This window comes from Euwallacea similis, chromosome 17 (genome assembly GCF_039881205.1).
Source record: "Euwallacea similis isolate ESF13 chromosome 17, ESF131.1, whole genome shotgun sequence".
Lineage (NCBI taxonomy): Eukaryota > Metazoa > Arthropoda > Insecta > Coleoptera > Curculionidae > Euwallacea > Euwallacea similis.
In genome coordinates this window covers 706,134-715,174 of record NC_089625.1, presented here as the reverse complement: position 1 = coordinate 715,174, position 9,041 = coordinate 706,134, and the positions used below count along the sequence as shown (strand labels likewise).

Genomic DNA, 9,041 nt, shown 5'->3' with positions numbered 1-9,041 from the left:
TTATAGAGGATGTCCCAAAATTAATGGAGTGGGTTTTATTATGATTTATACACATAATAAACTAACTACCTCGTGTAATTTTATATTTCAATGAAAGAAACAAAGTGTTTTATGTTGGAAATAAGCTTGTTGATATTTTTTTCTTATTTCTTGATATTTTCTGGCCTGTTTTGATCTTAAAATTATTATATAAGTTACTTAAAGAAGGTATCTTCTTTAGTAAGTCATCAGTTAACACTTTGATCAATTTTTTAGTAATCTATTCAAAATATGCCTAAAATCTAGTCATAGTAATAACTTTGGTTATGTTGGTTATAATATGGACTTCAAAATAATATTTGTTATTCTGCTAATGCAATGTGTATTTTTGGTTATTTTGATTAGTTTCATTTTTCTAGAATGAAAGTTTTTTGCTTAAGACAAAAATAATAAATACTGTGGTTCTGTATAATGGATTTTATTGAGATTAAAATTTAAATAATGGCTATTATCCTTAAATTAAAATAGACCCAAAGGTGGCAAGGCTCCATAAACATAGTTCCATGATGAAGGAATTGACATAGTTCCAGCAGCTTTCTCATCAATTCCAATAAACCGCTGCAATGTTGAAAAACACAACATGGCATCATTAATGTTATCACCTTCTGATACATATTTAATTATCATACAAGCACTTATCTTTGTACCAATTGAATCAAACAGTTTTATGCCAAAGCCTGCTCCATGTACATTAAACTTTCCCCTGTGGTCAGTTTTCAATAGTTGTGCAGAGGTTTGTTTTATAACTTGTTCACTATTATTTTCATTTGTGGCAAAATAAAAATTGCCTCTGTTTTCTATATTGTGCAACTCATAGTCAAACCCGGTTGCCAAAATGTAGACTCCCTTTAACTTCATTTCAACTAAACAATCAACCAAGTTACTTATGAACTTTAGAACTAGCTTCTTCTCAATAGTGGATCGAAACTGTAGGGCCGCCAATTTGAAGTTTTCATTCACATACATTTCACATGCAGAACATATAACATTGAGGCTGTTGTTAAAAGGGTCAGGTCCAATTAATGGAACAATTCCTGGGTGCCATAGGGTGGCGACATTTTTGAGCTTCAGAGTGGTTATGAGGAGATCTATGGTTAGTTGAGGCACATTTCCTACAGATATACTTGGTATCAAGAGGGTATATCCTGAAAGATCGAGGTCTTTGTTGAAATTTAGTAACTTCATTTTGTTGTTGTAGATGAATTGGTATTTTAAGCACTATTATAAGTATTATAAGCACTAGTTTTTACTTATATGCAGTTCCAATTTTGAAAAAGACGCAGCAAAAACACAAATCACTTTTATAAACAATCCTAACCTCATATAAGAAATAACTTAAAACTAACCTTATTTTTTTCTGGCTTTATTTCTAAAATTCAATACATAAAATAAAGCGTTTTAGACATATGGCTTTTTAATTCAATTTGCAATCCACTCTGTAAGGGATTTCGGACGTCAGGAAAAATTTTTATTTAAGATTGAACCCTATCTCCATCGCATTATTTTCTAAATTTTTGATCAACCAAGAACGTTTAAATCTAACTTTGAATTTAAGAACTATCTGAACCTACAATATTTTATTCTTTTAATTAGAAATTCAATGTAAAAGTTGTAATTGTATTGTAATGACTAAAAAAAATTGTAAAAATGACTTTCAGAGTAAAAAAATATTCCTGTGGAAAATTTTTCTGCTGATGCTTGGCGCTTTAACGTGTTTTTATTCAAAAATTATAGCATTCTTGTTTTACTACTCTCAGTTAATTCAAACTGGGTTTTTGACTTTCTCAAAAATACATCTGAAATGTAATTTTGAGCACTCGCTTCATAGAACTTTTTTTTTTAAGCGATGTGGTGTAGATAGGATTGAAATTTGAATTTGGCGCCATTGACAGTATCCAATTATACAAGTGACACTAATGACAGCTTAAGAATTATGAATGGGAATCCCGAACATATGTTTTTACTATGTTTACTATTTCGTACTATAATTTTATATTTACCGTCAATATACTGTTATTTATTTAGATATTTTAATTGTTAATTATTTAATTTTCTTTTCGATTCCACGTAGTGGTTTGTGAGAACCTTAACTTAACTACATGCATGTTATGATTCTCTGGATCTGAACATATAGGTACTAGATACTTCTGTCTTGCCAAATACTTCTGTTAGTTTGCTTATTTTCAGCTACATAAGTATGGTGGAACCACCCAATACTTCTAACAACAAAGTAATCGTTAAATATTAAATCAGCAAACTAGCAAAAGTTTTATAAGATCTTTGATAGAGCATCCCAAGTATTTCGCCAAGATTCCAAGAAATTTTAGGCTTTATCAAGGTTGGGAAGAAAATAGGCGACATATCACATATAAAACAGGATTACTTCCATGTGGACAAATTTTAATTCTATAGCCTATGCTAGAATTTAGAATCCAATGGCTGAAGCTAAAACTGCAGAAAAATTAGAAGTTGATTCTGTTTGTAGAATTTGCCTAAAAACTGAAAAAACTAAAGAAGAATTGAGAGATTTATTCAAAACCAATGTCCCAGTAATGTTAAAGTTTTGTCAATTTTTAGAGGTAGGTAGATGAAATTTATGAATATATTCTGGTTGTTCTGTAAATGAAATAGAATTTTTCAAAAACAAACCTAATAACTATTTATTTCATCGGAAAAAAAGAGCAACATATACATGACATGCTAATTGGACAGTTTTGAAATTAAAGTTTTATTTTTAACTGAGAAGAAAACTCATATCAATTAAAAGACTAGGCCACATTTGTTTGAATATCCAAAAATGACTGACAGGATGAGCCTCAGAATTTTTCAAATTTATCTATTATTGATCGTGATTATATTCAATAATTTTAACAGTGAATAAAGTGAGACATATCAAATACAAGTAAACTGCTGGCTCAATCAACCTCACAATATTAATTTTTAAATAAGTCAACAAATCTTAAAGGAAAAAAAGTTATATATGAAAGGTAGCAAGCTCTAACATTGTGGCCTTTAGTGTACACTATTTAACATGAACAATTTTGACATTTAAAAAATTGAGTTTGATGCTAAGGTACAGTGATATTAATTGAAAATTGCAGATTAGTATTTGGACTTTATCCTTTGTCTAACAAGAATCCACTAAATATGTAAGAGTCTTAACAGTTGTTAGTTTATAAACCAGTACCTCAAGGAGATAAAATTTTTTAAATCCATTGACATATTACATATCTAATATGTTGATCTTTACTTTGTGGGTTGTACATAAATCCTTCACATGAGTTCTAAATTTAATATTTATTGTAAGAAATGAAAAATGGCCCATATACAATATCAAAGTGATTTGGAATAGACAACACCAAGCTTTCAACAAGAAGTTTCTTAGGTTAGCTGGGAAAAATTGCTTATATTCATTCATGTAAAGTTTTTAATCGCTCATGAACAAATTTAAGCTTTTCACCACTATAGTCTGTGGATTTATAATAATATGAGGCCTAGAGAACAAGATTTCCTGGGTTTTGTTAAGATTATTACTTAATGAGTTTGCTCAAGTTCAACTACAAATATATGCTAGATCTTTATTAATAAAGTCAATTGCTTTTGGCATTGGCATGATAATGGAGATGCTAAGTAGGTTTGCAAAATTATCTGCATACATATGATATTTTGAATATTGAACATAAGTAATAAAATCACAGATAAAAAAATTTAAAGAATAGGGCCAAAAACTGATCCTTGGGGAACATCAAATCAACATCATTGGGGCTCAGTTTAACACTCTTGTTTTCATATTAACTCCTGTTTCTCTGACAGCCTACTGTGGGTCACAAAGAGATTTGCATTCCTCTTATGGTCATGTGTTTTAGCCAACAGCTTTTTAATATCCATGCCATCAAATGCTTTGGTCACGTTAATTATTACAGTTAACTATATGTTACCATCATCAAAAGTCAAATCTGGACCATTGGTAATTTTTAGAAGTGAATTTGTATACTGGTTGAAAACTCAATTACTGGTTGCATTCATTTAGACTTAATTGGGGATATTAAGGGTAATATTAGTATGCAAAAAAAAAACAATAATATGGGTATTCATTTTCCATGGAGAATTTTACAGTGTGGACAAGTAGTCGAAGACAGGCAATGATAACTTCAACATTTTTATAGATATTCCATCTACTCCACTATGCCTGCCTTGCAATTTAATTGACAGCATATATTTTTAAATGTTTGTCTTGGATACCATAGAAAATGCAATTTTTGTTTGACTGAAGCCAGGTTAACATTAGTTTTTTTTATACCTACATGTTTTATTTAAATTATCAGAAGTTTTTGACCTACTACAGTTCAAGATATGACACTATATCTTTAAAAATTGAAGAGTAAATTGTGACTAAATTACAAATGACAACAGACTATAGTGTTTTCTCAGACCACTATCTTTGCCAATGTTAAGCATATACATATCTTACGTTTAAGTGTCACGCTACTTTTTGATTATTGAAAATACTCTAATTCCATTTTGCAAAAAATTTAGTAACAAGTACGATACCATTAGTTGTGGCACGTCTACAGAAATGGATAATCGTGTTCATTAAGAAATGCTCATGATTTTCCAAAATAATAGTTTTTTTTTAATAAGTAGTCTGTTGTGATTACAAAAGCAGCAATAGTAATTTGTAACTGTATGATATAGTGACTTATTAAGCACTGGAAATGTGACTCCATGTCTTAAATAAGTTGATATTTTAACGTTCCTCATTTTGATATATGAATGCAAATGTATTCATACTTGCACTTATTGCAGACACTTCTTTACATTTTCAAAGCTACCGTGAAGTACTTTTTTTCAGTGGAATTTTCATATTTTTCTCAATTGTAGTTTTTCTATGATCAATTGGCATTTCCGTCAACACCATATTTTTCATTAACGGACAATTTTATAATAAATGTGTTTTAGGTGTTTGAAGGAGATGAATTGCCAAACAAAGTGTGCTTGACGTGTCATGAAGCCGTAATACAAAGCTACAAGTTAAAACAACTCTGTATTTCCTCGAATGTGTATTGTCAGTCTTTGTTAGATGAGACGCTTTCAAGAAAATTGAATTCTGAAATTGAATATCAACAAATTGATGTAACGATTAGTGAGCCTGATGATAATTTGATTAATTGCGACGATATCTGCGGTAAAATTCATTTAAATTATCTAATCATAGACAAAAGTAGGAATGCGACATTTTTTATAATGGAAAAATAAGTTCATTTTAAATGTCAAGTTCAGAGAGCATTGATCCATTCCAACCTTAATAACACAAAATCGTGTTACTTGTTTTAGAGCTGTGTAACTAACCTGAACATTATTCTTTTAGATTCAAATACCTTACAGGGACCTATTCCTAGTGTAAACAGTGATACCATTAGAGATTCGATCGTATTAGAAGAACAAAGTAACAATACCGAAGACATTTTAAATTGTCCCACTGTCTATAGGTGGGTGGTTTGAATCAGGATAATTTTATCAAATATTTTTAACCAAAAGCGGAATTTCTTTTTACAGATATGAGTGCGATACTTGCAAAAACTCATTCAATAATGAAAACGACCTTTATATTCATCAATCGATACACGTAAACGGGCATAGATGCAATGCTTGTAGCAAAACTTTCCAGTGTAAGTAGTAATGACACTCACACGTTTGTTAGCTTTAATTTTTAAAAATGCTTAATGCATTTAATTTACTTATTTGTCATTTAAACATATTCTTTTCCCCAATATAATACCTTGCGACTTATGCAAGGTTGCTCACTTTCAACGCAGGATTCAATATATAATAATATGTGATAAATGAGAGCTCAAGACCCATCAATCCACATCACCCCATATACGAAATCAAATTCCAAAAAAATCCGTTTGTAGGAAACACTCGGGGTATGATATTTATAAATTTTTGAACAAGTTTTGATAAAAAATTAACAAGTGATTAAAAAAAACGAAAAAAAAAGTGTTTTTTAATACCCTGTAGATGGAAAACGAAGCATTTTTGGACATGTCTTTATATGAATTTTTCGTTTTAAATTTGACTCAGGATTCACCCATTAAAATGTTTACCATCTATTCAAAAACACCCTATATATTCCGACTTTTAATAGTTTTCAAGATATGCTCGTCGGAAAAATGGCAATTTTTACCTTTTTGAAGGCCGTAACTTCAGAACCGTTTGAGGTAGAATTTTGTTTCGATTGGACGATGGATATTCTTATAGATTTAAATTGGCATATTAAGTGTGAAAGGTCTGTTTAATGGATTGTTTTTGTTGCAAAAATTTCCAGTACGTTGCGAGTGAGCTACCGTGTATAATAAGTAAAGCCAAATATTTTTCTTCTAGCCATGAAATGCTTAAAAAGGCATATCAAAATTCATATGACAACAAAATCTCATACGTGTACTATTTGCAACAAATCCTTTGTAGAGGCTTGGGATTTGGCCAAACATTCGAGGCGTAACCACTTAGGAATTCCTCGAGAGAAAAAATACGTTTGTAAACTCTGCGACCAATGGTTTGTGTAGAAAAACTTATGTTTTTTATGAATACAATAAAACTATATGATTTTAGTTTTGCTGATCAATATTACTTGAGGATACATGAAAGAAAACACTCTGGAGAAAAGCCTCTAAAGTGCAGTGATTGCAACAAAAGCTTCTATGATCCGAGATCTTTGAGTGTCCATATAAAATCTCATAGAGGAATTAAATCCTATTTATGCAATTTTTGCGGGTATGTTTCTTTGTCTTCGTTGATATGTCTGTTTGAGGGTTAAATAATTTTCAGAAAGTCTTTTCTACAAACCGCTCATTTAAGACAGCATTTAATAGTTCATGAACAACGAAAGCCGTTTTCGTGTAAAATATGTGATAAGCAATTTACTCAGATGGGATCGGTGCAAAGGCATCAAAAAGTGCATTTCCCTAAACACGTTTGTGATTTCTGTAAAAAGCGGTAAGAATTTTAACTACTGGGGATAATAGAATTTTGCACGTCGAAACAATTGCATAATCTGGGTGTTAGAATAAGCGATCATTATTGACTCCTTTATTCAGTACAAGAAACAGTACATTGGCACTTTTCTTCTGGCAGCTGCAGGGATAGTTATGCCAATGAAAAGTACGAATCTATTTTTGTTATAATATTATACACTGGAAATCAGCCGACAAGGATTTCTGGACCACTTCTTCAATATCATTCAGGATGCGACATGATTCTTGTACAATACGCTTATTTATTATATAAGGCGTATCTGAAATAATTGCACAACGTTTGACCAAAAATTCCTAAACCAAAAATAATGCATTCTAGGCAAACTTACCCATATCCAGTGTTACTTCGTTTTTCTGCTACAGGGCGCCAAATCTCTCAAGTTAATATCGTTTTTTTTAAATAATTGTTAAACGCTTTTATCAATTTTTAGTAATTTTGGGATTAAAAGTTACTACATAAATTGGCATGTTTTGATGTCGTCGTATGAGGAAAATTTTACAAGAAACAAAAAAGTTTCAAAATAAAATCAGCTCATGGCAGAGAAAAAATTGTCATTCGCACAGAGGGTAACCAAGACGCAAAATTTTCTTTACGAATTACAAGCTATTTTTAATATTTCCAAGCATTAAAAAAAGATCCATCAATCCGCTCACGTCAAAACAAACTATTTTATGTAGTAGTCCTTAGTTTCAAAATTAGTAAAAATTAATTAACTAATTTAGCAATTATTTCGACAAAACGATATTAATTTAAGAACTTTGGCACCTTGTGGCAGCAAAACAAAGCAACATTGGGTATACGTATATCTGCCTAGAACGTCTTATTTTTGGTTCAGAAAATTTTGGTTAAGCATTGTACAGTTATTTCAGGGATATCCTGTGTATGTGTAACTATTTTTCTCTATTATCTGGCAATATTTTGCCAAATTCACTAGGTTCCTGATTACACAAAAAATTGTTTTTTATTGATCGCATAAATAGCCGTTCCAGTTCATTAAATTGAAGATTGAAATTGTAATTTTTGCAGGTTTCGTACGAAACTCACTTTGCGTAGGCATCTTGAGGAAGATCATAACGTTAAAGTAAAGAAAGCATCTCTGGAAGCAGTTTTTATCTGATTATTTAAATTGTACCTGGAGCAATAAAGAATAAATCTAGAGATATAGGACGTTCTGAATGTGATTTGCAAACATGCAAATTTATCAAATTTTCCAATTTGTAAATATACTTTTATAATGACAATAATATTTTTTTCTATAACCATGTGAAAAAGGCAACTTTCATGATATTCTTTGCTGTAACTCAAAACATAGTTTTCACTCTAGAGAGAGACTATCCACGTTTTTAGACGAAAGGCAACGTTATGAGATGTGAGAGTGACGCGTGAACACAGCTCTCCATACATGAGGATATTGATGAATGTTGCTTATTGACTGTTTTGTTGACTTTGTCTAAATGTAGCTACCTACAATAAAATCGTGCATAATCCAAGCACAACATGTGCTAGTACTGTTAGCAATGTTAACTATGCACAAATTGTTTAATAATTTAATTACCGTTTATATCGTGCATAGTCGTAGAAAAGGTATATAAAGTGTTCTACCTGTCGAAAATAATTTTCTGTATTTGAGAACATTACCAATCGAGGTGAAGTAGAGTTCATTCTGCTGTTCTTTCAGGTGTAGACAATACTAATTTAGTTATTCTTTGAGCTATTTCAGCATGAATAGGTATTTCGTAGCCTATCTATATACAGTAACTCACGAAATTGATCAAATCGCATGTGACTAACGATAGATCAATTTGTTTTTCACATGTTATACCAGTTAAGTTGCAACAACATTGTTGCTAAATTACTATTTAAGAGTAAAATTAACAAAAACTACAAAAAAATGAACAGAACATTTTTTTTTTACTCAGAAGAACTAAACATTTCCTTTTTTTATCTATGATCAATATTATTAATTT

General features: G+C 30.7%; 2 protein-coding genes across 3 annotated transcripts; one reads left to right on the top strand and one right to left on the bottom strand.

The window, feature by feature from the left end:
• Positions 1–458: 458 nt before the first annotated feature.
• LOC136414276 (proteasome assembly chaperone 2) lies at positions 459–1,245 on the bottom strand. The gene has a single exon (XM_066398196.1). It carries the CDS (start codon positions 1,222–1,224, stop codon positions 499–501), a length of 726 nt encoding a protein of 241 aa, XP_066254293.1. The 5' UTR covers positions 1,225–1,245; the 3' UTR covers positions 459–498.
• A 760-nt stretch (positions 1,246–2,005) lies between these two features.
• LOC136414285 (zinc finger protein Paris-like) lies at positions 2,006–8,299 on the top strand. 2 transcript variants are annotated; one of them, XM_066398207.1, is made up of 9 exons: positions 2,006–2,173; positions 2,367–2,618; positions 4,999–5,224; positions 5,408–5,528; positions 5,596–5,708; positions 6,424–6,595; positions 6,652–6,813; positions 6,868–7,035; positions 8,101–8,299. In XM_066398207.1, exons 2-9 carry the CDS (start codon positions 2,475–2,477, stop codon positions 8,189–8,191), a joined length of 1,197 nt encoding a protein of 398 aa, XP_066254304.1. In that variant the 5' UTR covers positions 2,006–2,173; positions 2,367–2,474; the 3' UTR covers positions 8,192–8,299. The 2 variants fall into 2 exon arrangements, with proteins under 2 accessions (XP_066254304.1, XP_066254303.1); XM_066398206.1 differs by having other exon boundaries at positions 2,350–2,618.
• The last annotated feature ends 742 nt before the right edge of the window (positions 8,300–9,041 follow it).

Coding starts and splice junctions, on each gene's coding strand:
- LOC136414285 (XM_066398207.1), top strand. CDS start 2,475: ATGGCTGAAGCTAAAACTGCAGAAAAATTAGAAGTTGATTCTGTTTGT. Junction 5,529..5,595: donor AATTGTCCCACTGTCTATAG/GTGGGTGGTTTG, acceptor TTCTTTTTACAG/ATATGAGTGCGATACTTGCA. Junction 5,709..6,423: donor TTGTAGCAAAACTTTCCAGT/GTAAGTAGTAAT, acceptor TTTTTCTTCTAG/CCATGAAATGCTTAAAAAGG.
- LOC136414276 (XM_066398196.1), bottom strand. CDS start 1,224: ATGAAGTTACTAAATTTCAACAAAGACCTCGATCTTTCAGGATATACC.